The 20,831-nt window shown below is 35.0% G+C and overlaps 1 protein-coding gene across 3 annotated transcripts in view; it reads left to right on the top strand.

Moving 5' to 3' along the window:
* AP1AR (adaptor related protein complex 1 associated regulatory protein) overlaps positions 1-19,514 on the top strand; it is a 42,533-nt gene extending 23,019 nt beyond the window's left edge. The window contains exons 3-10 of one of the 3 annotated variants that reach the window (XM_050791331.1): positions 1,152-1,178; positions 3,903-3,928; positions 6,922-7,018; positions 9,113-9,211; positions 11,852-11,910; positions 12,580-12,653; positions 13,430-13,558; positions 14,977-19,514. In XM_050791331.1, coding sequence (XP_050647288.1) covers positions 1,152-1,178; positions 3,903-3,928; positions 6,922-7,018; positions 9,113-9,211; positions 11,852-11,910; positions 12,580-12,653; positions 13,430-13,558; positions 14,977-15,242 — 777 coding nt within the window. In that variant the 3' untranslated portion in view covers positions 15,243-19,514. The remainder of the gene's footprint in view (positions 1-1,151; positions 1,179-3,902; positions 3,929-6,921; positions 7,019-9,112; positions 9,212-11,851; positions 11,911-12,579; positions 12,654-13,429; positions 13,559-14,976) is intronic. The other 2 variants (XM_050791332.1, XM_050791333.1) reach the window with 2 other exon arrangements.
* Positions 19,515-20,831: the final 1,317 nt, after the last annotated feature.

The following is a 20,831-nucleotide window of genomic DNA, read 5'->3' as shown; positions in this document are numbered from 1 at the left end:
GAGTTTCAGTAACTCCACAGCAGAATCACCGAGTCACTTTTTCTTTGAATGTAAAATATAATAATGGAAACTACCATTTATTCCTTACCTATTGTATAAACTAGCCCCTCCACCATACAAATTAAGAATGTCATCACAACTCTGTTGTAAACCGGTGGTGGTCACCCTGTTTCGTGGATGAAAAATGAGAGGCTTAGACAGGTGGAGAAATTGGGCCATATTACACAACCTGTAAGTGGCAAAACCTAAATTCTAGTCCACACTGCCTGGCTCCAAAGCTTGAACACTGTACTTCATGACCTTCTGTATTAATAAAGAAACGTGTAAGGCAGGAATAAGATATTTAAAAATCACAAACCAATATAAAAATAAGATAAGGATAATAACTGTAACAGTTTTATTCTCTTTTTAGAGAGATTCCTTAATTTTCTAAACCTTTTGAATTCATTGTTTCCTCTCAATCTTTAAACCAAACAGTATTAACAATAAAACACCTTTTCTTTCAGGTGGTTACTTATCAAGTTATTTATATTTAAAATGCAGACATTTTAGTGATATAATAGTAATGACTTTCATTAGGTCACTGACATAATAGTATTAATCACATTATGATCAAACTGTTTACATTCCTATCTCTAGAAAGACATTGTATTTGGGGATAGTAACTACCATTTAGTAGATTTTTAGTAAATAACTATATGAATGAATAAATGAATAAATATAAACATGTTGGGAAATTCTTATTTGGGTATCTTTTAGTCCCCATTCCTTAAATAATTTTCCTTCTTATGACATTTGTTCTGAAGTCAAGTGAAGTGGAATATTCTGGTAGCATGGACTGAAAATACTTGTAGGAAATACTCATTTCAGATGAAACTTTTAGTTCTGATTTATGTAGAAAATTGCTTAATTCTCCTATTTGATTTTCATTCATAGAAAGTCATAAATTAAAATAGTATGTGCTTGCCTTGGCCATTTTGTAGGACTGTTGAATATATCAAATGAAATGATGTATTAAAAAGGCATTTGAATTAAATATCTTACAAATATAAAGATATATTATTTTTAAGTGAAAAAAGTAACATAATTTCTTGTGAGATGTATACCTAAGACAAATATTCCTCCTAACACTTACTTTTTTGTCCTTTCAGTTTGAGAATCTAGTAGAAAGTGATGAAGTAAGTATTTCCATAATAGTACAAAACTTGTATTTTTCTCATTGATCATCTCATTAGTTCTAACAATTATGTTTACAATTTTTATTTTTGTTTTAGAATTTTTATTTTCTAGTTTTTATTTTTACTTTTTAGTTCTTTATTATTTCCTTGTTTTACTAATTTATATTAGAAAATAATTCCAAATACTAAGATACACTATACGCACACATAGGTTTAAAGCATTATACAGAAACCCGAGGAACTTCAGAAAGTTTACTTCTAATATTTCTAACCTCTTGATTAGGTAGGTAAAATACTTCACAATCCAGAGTAGACCCATTGTTTTCTTGTTGTTGCTGTTGTTTTCTTTTTAAGAGACAAGATCTCGGTATGTTGCCCAGACTGGACTAAAACTCCTGGGCTTGAGCAGTCCTCCTGCTTCAGCTGAGTAGCTGGGACCATCGGTGTGTACCACTTCACCCAGCTTTGGAGTAGGCCCATTCTTTATAGTTTTCATAGATTCTGATGTCAGATTTTATACATATTTATTCTACAGTTTCTGACTTTAGCCATCATCTCTTTTATCAGTTATTCTTTATGTTAATTTTCTACATTTCATCTCATAAAACTCAACAAGTTTTAAGATGCTTCTCAAATACAGAAGTGTTAAAAATATGAAGGGAGTGCATTTTATAATCAGCAAAATGTGGTGTATATTTCAACATTTGATCTTAGTCAAAAGGCTAAGAAGCATTTCTTATGCATTGGTATAGTTAGAACTTTAGTTTGTATGCTAATTTGCAACTTCACTAAATTAATTGTGTACGTTTCTGCAAATTACTTAACCTCCCTGGGTCTACTTTCTACATCTTGAAAATTGGTTAGTCTAGAAGAACACTGCAAGTTGACACTTTGTCATTTTTGTTTTCTAGGGAAAGAAGAAAATGTGTTAATCTTTTCCTTTAAAAATGTATTATTTAGTCCAGCCTTTCTCGAGTGTGTATAGAATACTAGTCTTAGAATGTAAGTTAGCATGTAAAAGGTTCTGAGATAAACTGTTGTTAAACTGAATTACTTAAACTTGTTCAACTCAGCTATTCTCAGATTAATGTGGGTAAAAATCCTTTTTTAAAATAATAATACATATTTTTCATCTGATAGGACACATTTTGGAAACTATTTTAGCCGTTTGTTCTCCCAGTAAAATATCATTCCATTTCATAGAACTAACTTCTTTTCCTTTGCAAAGGTCGCTTTTGTTTTCATGTCCTTCTCTTTAAAAGTTTAAGCAAACACTGGACATGATATTTTTAAAGCATCTGACAAGTGTTAAAAGTAAGCGTTCTTTCAGCCTCCATTAGAATTCATCCCAGCATCATAACACTTTTCAAGAGAACTAGTGATTCTGTGTATTTTCCCAAGATGCTTTTTGTTTGGTTGGCTGAGGATTTTTTTGTTTACTTTTGCTTTTGCTAACCCCTCTTCTCCTCTCTCATTTACTTCATATTTTGTGTTTGGTTTAGTTGAATGTCATCCTGTTTTGTAGTGCTACTTTCTAAACTAATGTGGACCATTTGGATTTTTATTCCTGCTATTATATTTTAACTTTCAGATATGAATAGTTTAAATGTGTAAGAAGTAGGCATAAACCTGAAAAAATCCTGAAAATAGTTATACTTTGCTTTGGAGGAAGAAACTACAGATAATTTCATAACCTTGTGAAAGAAAACAAAAAGTTGATTCTCATTATTGTAATTATGTTTGATTAAGTTGCTGTAAATGCTAAATTAGTGAATGCTGAAGCATTACTGCAGGGGAAATATAGGGTTAGGTTCCTGCAAGCCTCTGATCACAATGTGTTCATCAACCAATCAGTATATAGCCTCATTCGATGTATGTTTCTGTGTAAGATACCATATTAAACATATATTATTGATTCATTAACTTTGAACTCGCAGCCAGTAGCACAAACTCATGCTTGTATGAAGCTTACCTAACACACATATTTTCCCCATAATGCACATCATAGCTTTCTTGGCCTTTAGGAACACTAGAATACTTAGTATTACTGGAATACTTAGTATTCTACACTTGGAGGCCATTTTAAACAGAAATCACCAGCCAAAAAGCACAAAAATGCAAACAATGTGGCACTAAATAGACTGGAAAAAAGATACTTGTTTATAGCATGAGAGCTGAAACAAGAAAGCAGAGTGTCTGTTGCCCTGTTCTACTTCATCTGGGAATGTGCATTGCTGAGCAACTCAAAATTTTTACTGCTCCATGCCTGTCCTTGAATAACCTAGAAAGCTCAAAGAGTATTGATTTTGTGGTTACAAGTAAATTTTCCAAGTAGGCAAATTTGCAAATACAGAAACTACAAAAAAATGAGGATCAACTGTTAATATAAATGAGAACATAGAGAATATGTTGTCTAATACTATCCTGACTCCAGTTCATTTGGTATGTAACAAATATTTGTTTAAAAAAATTAAGAAATGTCCAGCAAATGATTTTATGTAATTAAGCTAGATAGTAAACTAAATTTTGCTACGGAGAAGTAGCAAACTTTTAAAACTTTTTGTTTCAAGTATTTTTAATAGTGAAATATATTTAATAGTGAAATGTATTTACTCTGATGAAAATGGGTAAGTTGAAAGTATTTAGACTGAATAAAAATTGTATTGATTACTTTAAATAGAATTTAGCTAATTTATTTTAATTGTTTAATTAATTTTTGTACAGGGGGAGAGCCCAGGAAGCAGTCATAGGTAAGGCTTTGTTAAAAAAAAAAAAAAAAAAACTTCTATGCGAACTGTAAGAAAACTCTCTTAAGAAGTCATGCTTTATCATTTGCTTGCTTTGAGACGTTAAACAGTTTACATTTCAGAACTTTTAGTTTTTTCTTTCTATAAGATTGAGACAAATATATCTCAAAAGGACTGTTTTGAATATTAAAGAATTTAATGTAAGTGCCTAGATGCTTTCCTGTTGTACCTGTTATATGTTTTTTAGTTTTCTTAAAACCATTAGTATTGATAAGTACATTTCTTTTAAATTTTTTAACTTTATTACCCCTTTCCTTCTTTATGCATTCTAAAACTTGTTCTTCTAAATTTTTTCACATCTTTTAATAGTAACTAAAACCTTGTACTATAATTATTTAAGCAGCTTTTAAATATTTTATTAAAATTGCATGTATTACTTAAGTATCTTTAAGTCAAAAGAGCGTTCTTAATTTCAAGAGAATATTTTCATATACAGTGTTACATTATGAACATATAATCCTTACTTTTTTTAGTTTAGCAAACATTTATTAAGCAACTGTCATGTGCCAAGCACCGTGCTAGACACTGGGATTTTAAAAATCAGACATAGTCTCTCCATTAGAAGAAAGAACATCCTGGTCTGGGAGATAGATTCTCGAGATGACTAATTTCAATATGAGGTAGGGAAAGCAATTAAATAGTGATTATAGAACATTCTAGGGAACCGTAGAGAAGAGGCTGTTGGTACAAAACAGCTTCTTGACTGGAGAGATAAATCCAAGAAGACATTTTTAAGGGGATAACACCTGGTGTTGATTGTTGAAGGGTTGGTTAGTGCTAAGTATCCAGGCAGAGCAGGAGGACATTCCAGACAGAAGAAATTGCATAAGCAAAGTGAGAGAACTGATTGTAAAGGGGCACAAGAAAAGTATGTGAAGTGATGGAAATGTCACATATCTTGCTTCCAGTGGAAGTTACATGAGTGTATACAAGTATTAAAACTTTATGAACTGAACACTTAAAATCTGTATTTCATTTTATTTCAGTTATATTTCAAAGAAAAAATTTTAAAGCCCTAATATATAACTAGGGCTAGCAGAAGTTAGAGCTGGAGGGATGGAAGTAGGAGATGATACCTATAAATGGCTAGTTAACCATGATAGTTACCAAGATCACCTAACTGAGGTGGGGGTCTGGGGAGAGGTGGAGCATGGTGAGAGAGCAGTGATCTGAGGATTGACTAGGCGGACACTAGAAGAGGATTCTGAAGATGACCAAGAAGTAGTAGGCAAAAAGAAGAATCAGGAGAGCTTGGGAAGCCAAGGGAGGGGAGACAGACAGATGGGAATGGTTAACACTGTCCCATGAAACTGAGGTAGTAAGATAAGGACTTAAAATTGTCTACTGTATTTGGCAACATAGAATCCATTGATTACCTTTGCTAGAGTTATTGGAGTGATGGGAGCAGAGGTAGACTGCAGCGAGTTGACAAGTGAATGGGAGGTAAGGACATGAAGGCAAGAGAGGAACAGTAGTTGTAGTAAGAACAAGAGCTACACTACCTGGGGTTCAGATTCTAGCTTTGCCACATACTATAGGACTTACTTAGCCATACTCTTCATCTGTCTTCCTCTCACTTCCCTCATATGTATAATCCTTATAGCTACCTTGGAGGGTTGTTGTGAAGATTACAATTTGTTAATATATTTTAAACATTTAGAAGAGAGCCAGGCACATAGTAAGTGCTAGATGTGCTGACTATTGATACACATTTAATTTCAGGGCTTGGCTGAAAGAAAGAGGGAGCAGTAGCTTGAGATAGATACAGGTCAAATGGAGGTTTTTTTCTTAGTTCCTCCCTCCCTCCCCCCTCCCTCCTTCATTTCCTCCTTTCCTTCCTTCCCATGGAAGAGAGGTGCAAACAGACAAAAGGAATAGGTTAAAGGTGAAAGAGAGGTACTAATTGATAGAACAAGGTCCCAGATAATTCTCTGGAGTGGGTCAGGAGAGATGGGCTCAATGGTGAATGAATCAAGAATGTAAATGTAGTAGGTGATTCTGAACAAGTTAAGAACATTCCTCTTTAGAGGATGGTGAGAATAGGAAGAATATATGTAAGTAAGTGGGGGTTGTCACAAAGTTGGGGTGATTCATGGTTGATACTCCTCATTTCTTAAAGTGGAGTGAAATTGCCTTTTAGGAGAAAAAAGTATGAATAAGGAACTTGAGTATGTGAAGATTTTTAATTTGGTAGTATAGGATATGTGAAGGAGTTGCCACATGTATGTAAAAGGACTACTGCTGAGGGCCGAGTGCCAAATTGATGTCAGTTTTCTCTAGCAGCCTGAAACAGAAAGGGCTGATCATGGAAATGACCCAGGGTCAGAATGTGAGTAAACTGAGTGAATATGGAATAATGATAGGAGTGCAAGAAGGTGAGTATGTTGGTAAGAAAGTAGTTCAGATCTGCCTTGGTGTCCATCTTGGTTGTAAGTAAAGCAAGGCCAGAAGATGATTGGGATAGACAGACTGGAAGAAAAGGGAAGGATGAAGGGCCTGGGGAAGCCAGAGTGATTTAGGAGGATTAAGAAGAGTTCCAGAATGGTATGAGGGCTGAGATCAGGGTGTAATAGTATACCAACGTTTATATTTTATGATGAGCATTTTGGGATATGTTTTAGGGTATATACCCATAGGTCAGATGGCTGAAGCAGAGCCAGATGAAGGTAAATAAAATCCGTATTTCTTAAAAGGTGGCTGTAATGCTTTAAAAACTATTCTGATATTGTATCAACTTACCAATTTATATACTAGAATAATAGCAAATGTTAGAATGTATACTTTTTACTCTTAACAATTGAAGTTGTAGCAAATTGCTTTAACATTTTTAACAGCAAAATTTGAGAATTTCACTGGCTTTTTGAGTGTTTTATTTGGACTCAGACTCATCAGAAGTTTTTGTTTTTTCTTTTTCTCCTCCTCCTTTTTTTCTCTAGGCCTCTTACTGAGGAAGAAATTGTTGACCTAAGAGAAAGGCATTATGATTCCATTGCCGAAAAACAAAAAGATCTTGATAAGAAAATTCAAAAAGAGGTAAATAGTCTTTTAAATTGCTTAAGTACATGTTATCATAAAGGAGAGAGTTGTCATTAGATAATATGTTGTGTAGAGTCATTGAACCTATATTTAGATATATACAGATGAATATGATTTAAAAGTTAAAAAATCATTCCAGCCTATTATAATTTCTTTTGAGTTTGGCTTAATTTATCAGAAATCATATGCTGCCAAAAAATGGAGATAGTACATTCTTTTAAAAACAACTTCTTAATTCACAAAGTAGGAACTCTGGCAAGAATATGCACCTTGGTATTTAAAACCAACTTTTAGAGCAGGCTCAGACCTGTAATCCCAGCACGTTTAGTGGCCAAGGCAGGTGCATTGCTTGAGCCCAAGAAGTGGAGACCAGCCTGAGCAACATGGCGAAGCCCCATCTCTACAAAAAATACAATATTAGCTTGGTATGGGGGTGCACGCCTGTGGTCCCAGCTACTTGGGAGGCTGAGGTGGGAGGATTGCTTGAGCCAGAGAGGTCAAGGCTGCAGTGAGCCAAGATCATGCCATTGCACTCCAGCCTGGGCAACAGAGTGAGACCCTGCCTCAAAAAGGAAACAACAACAAAAAGCAAATTTTAAAAAAAATTACCCTGTTTCACAATAAGTGGTTTTTTGAAGAGTTTTTTGTCTTGGTGGGTGTATTCTCAGAGAACTAAGTACTGATAATCATAAGTGTTAAAGTTATTTAATGTGTTTATGGAAATGGCCTATAATTATTGTTTTGTACCCACTAAACTAAATGGAATTATTCACATTCCACTGCACATTTAAAAATTTTCTGTTTAAGACCGGGCATGGTGGCCATAGTTCCAGCACTTTGGGAGACTGAGGTGGACAGATCACTTAAGGCCGGGAATTTGAGACCAGCCTGGGCAGCATGGTGAAAATCCATCTCTAAAAAAAAGTACAAAAATTAGCCGGGCATGGTAGCATGCACCTGTAATCCCAGCTACTAAGGAGGCTGAAGTGGGAAGATTGCTTGAGCCCAGGATCCTCAAGGCTATGGGAGGTCGAAGGGGAGCCACTACACTCCAGCCTGGGTGACAGAGCAAGACCCTGTCTCAGAAAAAAAATTAATACACACACACATACATACACACATATACATATATTTGTCTGTTTAAAGTGGGTATGGTGGCTCACGCCTGTAGTCCCACCACTTTGGAGGCCAAGATGGGCAGATTACTTGAGTCTAGGAGTTAAAAACCAGCCTGAGCAACTTGGCAAGGCCTCATCTCTGCAAGAAATACAAAAATTCACCTGGGGTGGTGGTGCACACCTGTAGTCCCAGCTACTCTGGAGGCTGAGGTGGGAGAATGGCTTGACCCCAGGAGGTCAAGGCTGCAGTGTTGGTGCCATGGTACTCCAGCCTGGGTGACAGAATAACACCGTCTCAAAAAGAAAAGTATGTTTAGGACCAATTAGTGATTTCCAAAGCATTAACGTAAGCTGTACAGTAGCTGTTAATAGTCTAAAGAAAAAAATTTGTGTTGAAATTTGATTTTCAAGTTAACTTTAACATGCAATAGATACTACTAAAGCAGTTTGTGTGCTCTTATGAATGGCAAGAACTTACATTTGAAAGTAATTTTTTAATAGTTTGATAGTAATAAAATTAAGGAGACATGTGCATTGATGTTAATTAGATGACAAGACATGAATTTTGTGAAAGCTGAGTTCACTTTGGTCAACAGTGATGTAATTGATCTTAAAGGTACTGGACTTATGAGGGCCAAAACTGTCAAACTAGTGAGGGTGATAGGTGTTGGAATGATTGTTTAAAATGAAGATCACTGCATATTCTAAAGAAATACTTTATGCAGAGTAGATGCTACTGCTTCATGACTCAATTTCTAAAGAATCCTGTAATGTGTTTTATATCCTTTGGGCTATTTTGTAAAAGAAGAAATTTAAACAAACAATTGCAAACATTTCAATTCTGTTATGCTTTGTAGAGATCAATTATTTTTTAATAATTTATTTTTTGTTTTATAAATAGAAGCATTTTATTTTTAGAGCAGTTAGACAGGTTCTGATTTTTGTTAATCCTTATTGTTTTGTTCATGTACAGTTAGCCTTACAAGAAGAGAAGTTAAGACTAGAAGAAGAAGCTTTATACGCTGCACAGCGTGAAGCAGCCAGGGCAGCAAAGCAGCGAAAGCTCTTGGAGGTGAGGGGAAAAGACCCCAGCATATATTAGGGTTGCTTTTCTCCTTATTTGCTCTAACAAATCTTAGTTGGGACTTTTTTTTTCATATTCTCAAGGACTTCTTGTTTAAAAATGAATGTAATTACAGCCAACAGACACATGAAAAAATGCTCATCATCACTGGCCATCAGAGAAATGCAAATCAAAACCATAATGAGATACCATCTCACACCAGTTAGAATGGCGATCATTAAAAAGTCAGGAAACAACAGGTGCTGGAGAGGATGTGGAGAAATAGGATGTGGAGAAATAGGAACACTTTTACACTGTTGGTGGGATTGTAAACTAGTTCAACCATTATGGAAAACAGTATGGCGATTCCTCAAGGATCTAGAACTAGATGTACCATATGACCCAGCCATCCCATTACTGGGTATATACCCAAAGGATTATAAATTATGCTGCTATAAAGACACATGCACACGTATGTTTATTGCAGCACTATTCACAATAGCAAAGACTTGGAATCAACCCAAATGTCCATCAGTGACAGATTGGATTAAGAAAATGTGGCACATATACACCATGGAATACTATGCAGCCATCAAAAAGGATGAGTTTGTGTCCTTTGTAGGGACATGGATGCAGCTGGAAACCATCATTCTTAGCAAACTATCACAAGAACAGAAAACCAAACACCGCATGTTCTCACTCATAGGTGGGAACTGAACAATGAGATCACTTGGACTCAGGAAGGGGAACATCACACACCGGGGCCTATCATGGGGAGGGGGGAGGGGGGAGGGATTGCATTGGGAGTTATACCTGATGTAAATGATGAGTTGATGGGTGCAGCACACCAACATGGCACAAGTATACATATGTAACAAACCTGCACGTTATGCACATGTACCCTAATAATAAATAAATTTTAAAAAATAATAAAATAAAAAAATAAAAAAAATAAAAATGAATGTATTTACTCATATATTCTTAAGAATTTTCAAGGCAAATTAGTCAGTCTTTAACAGCTAGAAATAATATCAGATTACATGCTTGATACTCAGTGCTATTTAGCTTTAGATTAGCAAATGCTGATTCCTGTTTATCCTAAAGATGAATTTTAGTGCTATAAAACTCAGTATTCTTTTGGAAAAATTAAATATACTCTTAGAGGGAAAGTGTTGCCAAACTAGCCTTTAAATATAATTGGCAAAGCATTTTGTTTTGTGAGGGTTTTTTTTTTTTAACAGTTTCTTAAATTACCAGAATTTATTTTATTCCCTGGAACTGGATAAACTGTGCTGTTTTGCCCCATAAGGTTATTATTTGCTTCTCATCTTTATTCTTGTGTCCTTGGGAGATTGGGAGTTTGGGTCTTGAGAAATACTTGGTATATTATCAGGGAAGGCAGCAGATTTACCGTATCTTACCATGCTGCATTACCATAATGTCTGGCAACTATAAGTAACATTTATGGAACCCTAACTGTCAGGAGGAGCAATGTTTTACCTTATTTAATCCTCACAACAGTCTTACGAGATAGTATTTTTAATCCCTGTTTTACAAATGAGAAAACTGAGAGTAGGATATGTTTTGTAACTTGCTTGAGATCCTACAGTTAATAAGGGCCAGAGCCAAAGTTCAAGCACAACAGTGCTTAGCCGGTATCCTTAATATCTTCCTCCATATTTTGCCTGTTTGGATTCACCTCTGTAGTGTTAATTGAAGTAGTATAAAGATCGTGGCACATTGTAAAACTTAGAGAAACTGAAATATCATGTGTATCCTATTGTTACATGATTTCTGTGTGAACTGTGTCCTTCCCCTCTCCTTCCCTTCATTTTTTTTTTCTCTCTCTCTGCTGTTTTAGCAGATTATATGAAGGAATATCTTTGCTTTTTAAGTCAGTTCTAAATAATGAACAAGTTTTTAACTTTTACCTTCTACTAAGAAAAGTATTTTTCTGGTTATCATATAGACACTCTTTTTACTGTAATAGATGATCTACTGCTTCCCTTTTAAAGACAAAGCATTCCATATACAGCATCCATATGGGTGATTTCCAGGGTTCTCTGAGTTTTTCCTACCCTGGTTTAAATATTTGATATAGGAACACATTACAGTCTATACAGTACATACTGACACACAGACATACACAGACACCCACCAGTCATTTGATTTTCATAGTAACCCTGAGCTTGCTAGAGCAGTAATATAGCTATCTGTATTTTATAGATGAAGGAACAGTAGGTAAAGGCCATGCCAGGGATACATAGCTAATAGCTATCAGAGCGACAACTCTGACATTTCTTCTAAATCTTAGTCAATTGCTTTTATTATTTCTGAGTCAACTCAGCCAGATCTTATAAATCTGTTGTTTTATTGCTACTTATTTCACCCAGAATAGAACTTCATGTATTGTTTTAACTATTCCTTTTCTGCTCCTCATTTTTCCAGTAGGTTGAAAGTTCTTGGGTATACTAAGAATGTTAAGAATATCAATACATATCTGTTAAAATAAGGAAAAATATGTCAACAGAATAACTTTTTTTTTTTTTAGAAACTAGAAAAAAATACTTTTTGGTATTGCATGAGTGGTTTTAAAATACATAATTTTACAACAAAGTGATTTTTTTTTATTACATTATGTTTCCAAAGCAAGAAAGGCAGAGAATTGTGCAGCAATATCATCCTTCCAACAATGGAGAATATCAAAGGTAAATAATGAAACATATGCCTCCTTCCCTTTGTGGTAGAACATTTTATTGCTACGTAGAGCATTGTTCACCTCGAGATGTGTATATACGTATTCATGTTTATGTGTTCCCTAAAAATTATTCCATCTAAAAGACATTGCCTTGGAAGAATACTGAGAGCATTTAAGTTGAAACATGATTATTATTCATTTAAACTGACTTTATTGCATTTTTAAGAGTGGTCTCATTTCCCATATAGATGTAATACCATAGCTGAATGTCTTTGGGTGAGTTATTTATACCTTAGTTGTTTGTGTTTTCTTTAGTCCCTCTCTTTCTTACAATAAAGTTTATGTGTGGTCATTTTTTGGAAGAGAGATTTCAGCGTCACATTTCCACAAGTATCACTACTCGTTCAAAGAATTTTGTTCATGCTTCATTATTGTAAAGTTAGACTTATGGCTAAGCTTTGGAGATTGGATTTCAGGATTAACCAAAATCTTCTTATTTTCAGTTTCATGCTAGTATTAAGAAAATTAAGAACTCTTTTCATTAGGTTATTCTAATTGTGTAGCAGTTATGAATTTGTATGACATAGGTCTTCAAGCCAAAATGCCATCATTAGCTTAAATATTTGTTATATTGCATCTACCATGAATATATTAAAAAATTATTTCATTTTTATTACAGTTCAGGACCAGAAGATGACTTTGAATCTTGTTTGAGAAATATAAAGTCACAGTATGAAGTTTTTCGAAGTAGTAGTAAGTTTTTTAAAGTATTTTCTGTACTTTTTTTTATGCCACAGTAAACAGATAAGTAGAGATTCTGGCTGTGTTTCTGTAGAATAACTTTCTGTTCTTAAATTTGTAATTCCCAGATAAGTCAGTTTCCTAGGTAGTCATTAATTATACAACCTCATCTTTTCTTTTTAAAAAGTTGGAACAAAGAAAAATCTCAGACTGTTTCTGTAGATCCATATAGGGAGTCAAGCACTCCTTTTGCCATTTCTACCGTGATCCTAACCCTTCCCTTTCCAAAATAAAAGAAAGGAAAGATGGGAGGAAGTAATAGAAAAGTGTACTTGTTTTTTACTTATTACAAATTGACTTATAAGATTAAAATATTTCCTCAAGTTTCAAAAGCAAAACCTCATATGCTTCCCAATAGTGGAAGCATAGTATAGTAGTGGGTCTTTTTGAAAATATAGGTTGCTTTTTGTTTTATCTTTCTTGTTCATCGTTTTTTTGTGCCCCTTTGTAATTGACTGTTAAAAATATTATCTAGAGTTCACCATATTTGAAAAGTTTATAATCACTTAAATTTGCATGTTTGCTATGCTTAGATGGCAAAAAAAAAGAGAGAAAAGTTTCTTTATACTGTTCCTAACAGAAACTTACCAATAAAATGATTTCCAGAATTATTTCTTATGAAGCTAAAAGTAATAATATTTAGAGAGAGATAATTGTTACAAAATAAAATGGCTGTTGTGGTAGAAGAGTAGATGAGAGTATTCAGTTGTATTTCGTGTATACTCTAGGACTCTCATCAGATGCTACAGTTTTGACACCAAATACAGAAAGCAGTTGTGATTTAATGACCAAAACTAAATCAACTAGTGGAAATGACGACAGCACATCCTTAGATCTAGAGTGGGAAGATGAAGAAGGTATTTTATAATTCACAATTTTACCTGAAAAATTTAACGTAATCTGTGTTGATTTATATAAATCTACCTTGGTCTTTATTTAAATGGAAATAAATTCAAGCCCTTGAAAAATCATATAAACACTTTTTAGACTGTTATTGGTGATTATCACTGTTGATAAAAATGTTTAGAAAATTCCTTAATTTTTAATGTTCCTTTAGATTTAGAAAATAAATGTTAATTTCTTTAAGGTTTTGTAATCCAAGCCCATGACATTACTCCGTACGAATGATTACTACCCCCTTGTGGACATTCTAAAGCCAGAAGTTAAATATAACTTCTCTTAGAAATAAATCCACAGAAACAAATTCACCAGATACAAATCTACAAAATTATATTAGTATCTAGCTCATATTTTTATCATATCTATAGAAATAACTTGTGTTACTGGGTTGAGTCCTGGTGATTTTTCAGGAGTGACAGACAACGGTAATACAGATTTAAATGTTCTTTTATGGTGGGATCTGATCTTTAAGGTCAAAAAAGAAAATCATTAAATGTGTCTAGGAATATTACAATCTCTTTGCGAATCCTAGATTTTAATTCAGTTACCAACGTTGATTCTGTACTTACAGACTTAAACTTCTTTTCTGTCCTCTCTCCATTCCTTCTGCCAGTAAAATGCCATTCTTTTTTTCTTTCAAGATTATTGACACTTTCACTTTACCAATTTCATTTTGTTTCGAATTAGATCTAGAACAGTTTCCCATAGAAACGTCTCTCCTCTGTTTGGTAGAGTCGGAAGAGCATAAGACCACAGACTTTGGAGCCAGACTGAATGGATTAAAATTCTTGCTTCACCACTTTTTAGCTGTGTGACATTACCCAAATCACTTAGCCTTTCTGTCCCGGTTAGCTGAACTACAGAATGAGAATAATGATAGTACTGTGCTCCATAGAGTTGTTGGGGATTAAATCAGTTAATATCTGTGACATGTATATAACATTAACTGGAACCTAGTAAATGCTGGAAAAGTACATGTTATCATTAGAGTGACTGTCATTCTCTGGGAAATGAAATTATGTGGGTAGGAAAGGACTTTGGCAGACATACTAACTTGGCCATATAAGACTAACAGCAATTGAAGTCCTCCATCCATTCTGTTTTATTTGTGACTCTTCAGGAATTTCATCCTATCAGATAATAAATGATACATCAAAACTGCCCTTTGGTGACTGTTAATATTTATTTTTATCTGAGGCATACTTCAGGGTTAGACCCCAACAATTTCCCTTAAGAAGACCTCCATGGGACTGGGTCTTTAATTCACACATCAAGTCTGATAGTTAAATAAAAACTATATTGCTAAACTTGGAAGTTTTTAAATATAGCTTTATTATCTGTTTTGAGATTTCTAAAAACTCTGTTCAAATCATAGGAATGAATAGAATGCTTCCAGTGAGAGAACGTTCCAAAACAGAGGAAGACATTCTACGGGCAGCACTTAAGTATAGCAACAAGAAGACTGGAAGTAATCCTACATCAGCCTCTGATGATTCCAATGGGCTGGAGTGGGAGAATGATTTTGTTAGTGCCGAAATGGATGATAATGGAAATTCCGAGTATTCTGGATTTGTAAATCCTGTATTAGAACTGTCTGATTCTGGCATAAGGCATTCTGACACAGATCAACAGACTCGATAGGGTAAATTGTGTGACCTTGTTTATCAGTTATGACCAAATGTTAAAAGCCAACTAGAATGTATAAGTGATTGTGCTGAGCCTTTCTGTAAGGGAGATGTGTAAGAAACCATGTTGTAAATGTTTATTTTATTAGAAAGGAGTAGGGATGATAGGATCTGAATTGATACAGAATTAAGTGCAATTTCATCATCTGCCTTCTGCTTTTCAAGACCAATTTAATGGTCCTGTCATGTTACCAATTAAATTTACTTTAAGTCTTTTCTTTATAGCATTTCTGTTTACTATGGTAGATTTCCACTCTCCATTTTTTTAATTAATTTTACTTTGAATGATTTATGAAGCCTATTCATTGTCTTTAACTATGAAAACATTAAGACTTTTTTTGTTAATTCTCAGCAGATGTGAAGGAAGCATAAGGAGGGATTGTCAGATTCAGATTTAGAATAGTGTTCCCTTTTCCAGCATTATTTCTATGACTTCTTTGGATTTTATTATCTAATAGTCAGTACAGTTGATTTGAGTAGATGACTCTAAGAAATGCAGAAGTATCAGCATTACATGTCCTTATTTACATGTCCTAGTATAATGTTGATTCAATCTGAACAAAAGATAATATAAAAATAACCCTTCAGAGTTTGGACATTTCAAGTTGGTAATAATAAAAAATAATTCTTAAGAAGATATATATATATATATATTTAGTTTTTTCCACTTCATTTTACATGCCACTATATTGACTTTAATTGATATATAGTATTAAGTTTTTAGGTGCCATTATTTTTTTAAAATTCTATATTTCCAATGAATGATCTTAGATTTTACACAGAACATATTCTCTGCATGATTTAAGAAAGGAAGATCTAAAAAGGTAATACGGGTATTTCAAATAAAATCCTTTCTGGTATGAAAGGCTCCATTGATTTTATTAAGCTTTCGTTTACCTTGTAGTACAAGGTGCTTTAATGGGATAGAACTAAGCATATCAGTATCTATAACTGCATTTTGTTATAGACAATCAACTGTTCTTTTCTCTAAAATGTATGTGTCAATTTAAAAGGCCAGGAATAGAAAACACTCCATAATTGCTTTCCTTGATTTTGCTGAGGATTTGGTATGATTTTAGTAAGCAAACTGTTTTTTGGTTTTTCCTTAATGTTTTTACATTTTTTTCCTCTTGCAACAATGACAGTGCATGTTCTTATAAATATAGGAAGGTCCAGATATAAATAGTAACCTGAAGTTCTTGCTGTACTTAAAAAAAAATCATGTGGCCCTTTCAATATTTGAACTGCTAAGCAATGACATCTGTAGTTTTATCTCCTTTTTTATGTCATAGAAATTAATATGATACTTTAAATATGTAAATATAATACATTAGGTAATGCCATTATTTATATCTGTCTTAAGTTGTAGCTGTGTCTTGGAAATATTTTTAAGGTAATCTATATTCACATTGCCTGTGTTAATGCTTTTTAAAGTTTGTATACATCAGATGTATATTTTTGGTTTGGCATAAGCTACTATTGTAATTTTTCTTGGCTTTTTGTTCATAAAGAATTTTTTGAAGGAATGGTAACAAATGGTAATTTACAAATGGTTGTGAATAAACACATTTTTACACTTAAAGGTAGTAAGTTATTTGACTATTATTGGTTTTACTCCATAAACATGCAGGCATTCTGATTCCTGACTTGTAATTATTTTATTAAATCTGATGTGAAGACAAAAAGAAGTAAATTAAGAAAGCAAGATGGAACTAAACTTGAAAATGTGTTTTGATTGTTAAAAAAAGTTAACGTTTTGTGTTTATAAAAAGTACTAGAAATAATTTATTCAGCAAATATTGGAATAGTATTAATATTGGAACTGTGTCTGGTGGGTGTTAGGGACATAGAAGTACAAAGACATATAAGGTCTCTGCTCTTTGCTTACCATTCTGGTGAGAGAGATAGACAAGAATAAGTAAACATATATGTAAGAAAATCACAGGTCACAGTTAGAAAATATACAAGATTATAGGAGAGAGAGTAACTGGGGGCCAATTGACTACTTCTCATAGGTCAGGAGAATCCTCTCTGAGGAGATACCTTGGCTAAAACTTAATTGTTTTAAGTTTTAATTGTCACCTTGGCTAAAACCTAATTGTTAAGCAGGAACCAGTCAAGTAAAAAAGCCTGTTGTGAAGCATTGTTATCAGCAAAGGGTACAGCAAGTACAGAGTACCTGAGGTGAAAAAGAGTTTGTTATGTTCTGTGAATAAAAAGACCACTGGGAATGAAGCATCACGAGTGAGGGAGAAGAGTGGTATGAGATGATACTGGAGTGATAGTTAAGGGCTAGATGATGCAAGACCTTGTAGGCCAAGAATGAGTTTTATTTGATGTGTAATAGAAAGCTACTGACATTTTTTGTAAGCAAGGATGTACAGTCATCATATACACATTTTCAAAAGATTGCTTTAGTTGCTGTGTAGAGAATGGATTGTAAGAAGGCAAGAGTGGATGTATAGTATTCCCAGTGGAATATAGTGTGCCTTGGGTTTACAATGGCTTTGAAAAGGCAGAGCAGATTTTAGAGGTAGAATCATCAGGATTTTCTGGTGGGTTGGATATAAGACTAAAGAAAGGGGTAGAATCAGATACTACTGTAGGGTAACACATCTGGCACGGTGCCGTGGCTACCTTGCTCACTCCACATAGTCCACGTAGGCAGAACTCAACCACAGTCTGACACAGGTCTTGGTAGAAAAAGGTCGTGATCCTCTCTGGATCCTCCATGGCAAGATAGGCCATCATAAAGGAGCTGTCAAAGGGCCATTTATCTTGCAAAATACCTCCCTATCTTGCAAAAGGCTGCCATGAGGCAATTTCTCATCCAACTGGTTTCCAGTGACCTCACTCTCATTCAGGTACAGATACCGACTATAAAAATGTTTAGCTATAGCTCAGAGTTGGCTCCTCAACAACAGAGCTATTTCTACTTGTCATCTGTCATCTTGTCCCCTTGGTTCAGTGTCATCCAGGGACGTCCCTAAGGACCAGGCATACAGGGAGCTGACTCCATGCTGATGCTGGTTTTGCTGTCTGTGTAAATAATAAACTGTTTCAATCTATTTGGACTCATTGTCTCCCTACTGGTCAAATCTATAGATGTCTGACAGCCAGCCTAGCAGCTGCAAGTGCCCTTTACTGTAACTTCTTGGTTCTGATTTGACTTAATAAGTGTAATGGGAGGAACAGGTTTGGGAAAGTGGGGAAAATGAAAGAGTTCTATTCGAAAAGTTAACTTTGAGGTGTTTATAAGATATTTGGATGAAGATGTCAAGTTGGTGATGGGATAATGTCTGCAGCCCAAGAAAGAGGTCTAGGTTCAAGTTTGGGAGTCAGTAGGAAAATGGCATTTTAAGTCATTAAACCAGCTGAGTTTACCCCAGGGGAGCACATAGAGAAGCCCAACTAAGTGTTGACATTTAGAAGTTGGGGGTAGTGAAACAGCCAAAAGAAACAGATACAGGAGAAATGCAGGAACCAGAGAATAGTGTCACAGGAGCCAGGAAATCAGAGGGCTCAACAATAGCAAATGCTTTGAAAAGAGGTCCGCTGCTTTAGTTGCATTTGGGGACAGTTACACAAATGAAGGGATGGAAACTGGGGAGTTGGGGATGAGGAATAAAGAACAGCTAATGCAGACAACTTGAAAAGAGCAGAGAAATGGGGTAGCTGGAAGGGGATGTGGAGTTATAGAAGGGTTTTTATTTAAGATACTAGTTTTAGAGTAGGTAGATAGGCAGATATGAACATGGCAGGACAGGGCCACAAAGAATGTCAGGGCTGGTGACAGGGAGGGGAAAATCTAACGGGAGACATCTTGAGCTCATGGGCAACAACTTCCCAATAAGAATTTAAGATGACAGAGTTTGGCCTTCCTCTGGGGGCATGTCCAGGCATGTGCAGTAAGGGGCAAAATGACAGAGTTTGACGAATATATGACCTTCCCATGGGGCTTGGCAGGGGGACGCTAGCCCAGTAAGGGAAAATTGCCCTAAGAGAGCATGTGCATAACTTCAACCACCAAAAGGCCCTCCCAGATACTGGCAAACCACTGCACATACAGGGAGGGGAAGAGACAGGGAGAGAAAATAGGAAATAATAAACCTCTAAGAGCCTTAAGACGAAGGTCAGGCTGGGTACTCAATCTTTTCACATCCCCCTTGGTTCCATCCAAGTGTACTTTTTTTGGCTTCAATAAACTCTTGTTTCTGCCTTAAATATACTTCTGTCTCTTGGCTGAATTCTTTCTCCCAAGAAGACAAATATCAAGGACTATGGAGCCTGCCCATACTCACCACTGGTAACACTAGAACTTTTGAAATGATGTATTTTGGGATTATGCCTGCTTTTTTTTTTCAATAGAGAAATATATTTTTCTAGCAGAGGCCAGAGGTTTCATTTAACTATGTAAACATGTCCTAATCATAATTTCTTGAGAATACAGACATCTAAAAAAGATTTTTTATTAAATATATAGTGTTTTCCCATCTTCATTTATTTGGTATTTCTGGTTAATTATCTGACAGTAAAGGAGTTTACAAAAGAAATCTGAGATTCCACATTGAAATCCTAAATGTAAAACAACAACAATAACAACAAAAAGGAGAGAAACAGAATCCCTGCATCTGATTCTTGAATCTTTATGAAATATTAAAGGTGAAAATGAAATTAAATTTGAAAAATGATATTAAAATAAATTGTATGAGTATTATTATTTCAAATTTAAAGATTTTTTTTCCTCCTACCCAGATAATGTCCTCTGTAGTTCAGAAATCTTATATGAGACCATTAAAAATGAGGGCCTAACTCTGCCCCATGCTACTCAGAGGAACACATACTGTGTGTAATGCTGTGGTAAGGAGACTACATACTGTATCTCAGTTGATATTCACAGAGACCCTATGAGGGAAGCACTACTTAATCCTTGTTTTTCAAAAGAGGAATCTGAGTTATGTCAAATTACAGGAATGGTCGATAAACCCAAGCAGTATGACTCAGAGCCCACACTCAACACTGTACAATTCTTTCCGGTAGAAATTAGGTCAGTATTGTTTTGAGAGTTTTGGGGGCTTCAGGGGATTTTTTTGCTTAGCTATTAAAAAGAATGTGTCTAACCTGGGTGGGGGCGGTGGCTCATGCCTGTTATCCCAGCATTTGGGAGGCTGAGGTGGGCGGATCACCTGAGGTCGGGAGTTCAAGACCAGCCTGACCAACATGGAGAAACCCCGTCTCTACTAAAAATACAAAATTAGCTGGGCGTGGTGGAGCATGCCTGTAATCCCAGCTCCTCGGGAGGCTGAGGCAGGAGAATTGCTTGAACTCGGGAGGCGGAGGTTGCAGTGAGCCGAGATTATGCCATTGCACTCCAGCCTGGGCAGCAAGAGTGAAACTCTGACTCAAAAAAAAAAAAAAAAAGAATGTGTCTAACCTAACTTTGATTTAAAAACTTTCAAGATGCCGAAAGTGGTATTATTATAAAAAGGCACTCTGAACTAAGGGGAAATTTCATTGTCACACCTTATTGTGACTGTCTAACCTC

Source organism: Macaca thibetana, chromosome 5 (assembly GCF_024542745.1).
Source record: "Macaca thibetana thibetana isolate TM-01 chromosome 5, ASM2454274v1, whole genome shotgun sequence".
Taxonomy (NCBI): Eukaryota; Metazoa; Chordata; class Mammalia; order Primates; family Cercopithecidae; genus Macaca; species Macaca thibetana.
Note: the sequence above shows the minus strand (reverse complement) of the source record. Positions and strands in the feature narration are given on the sequence as shown.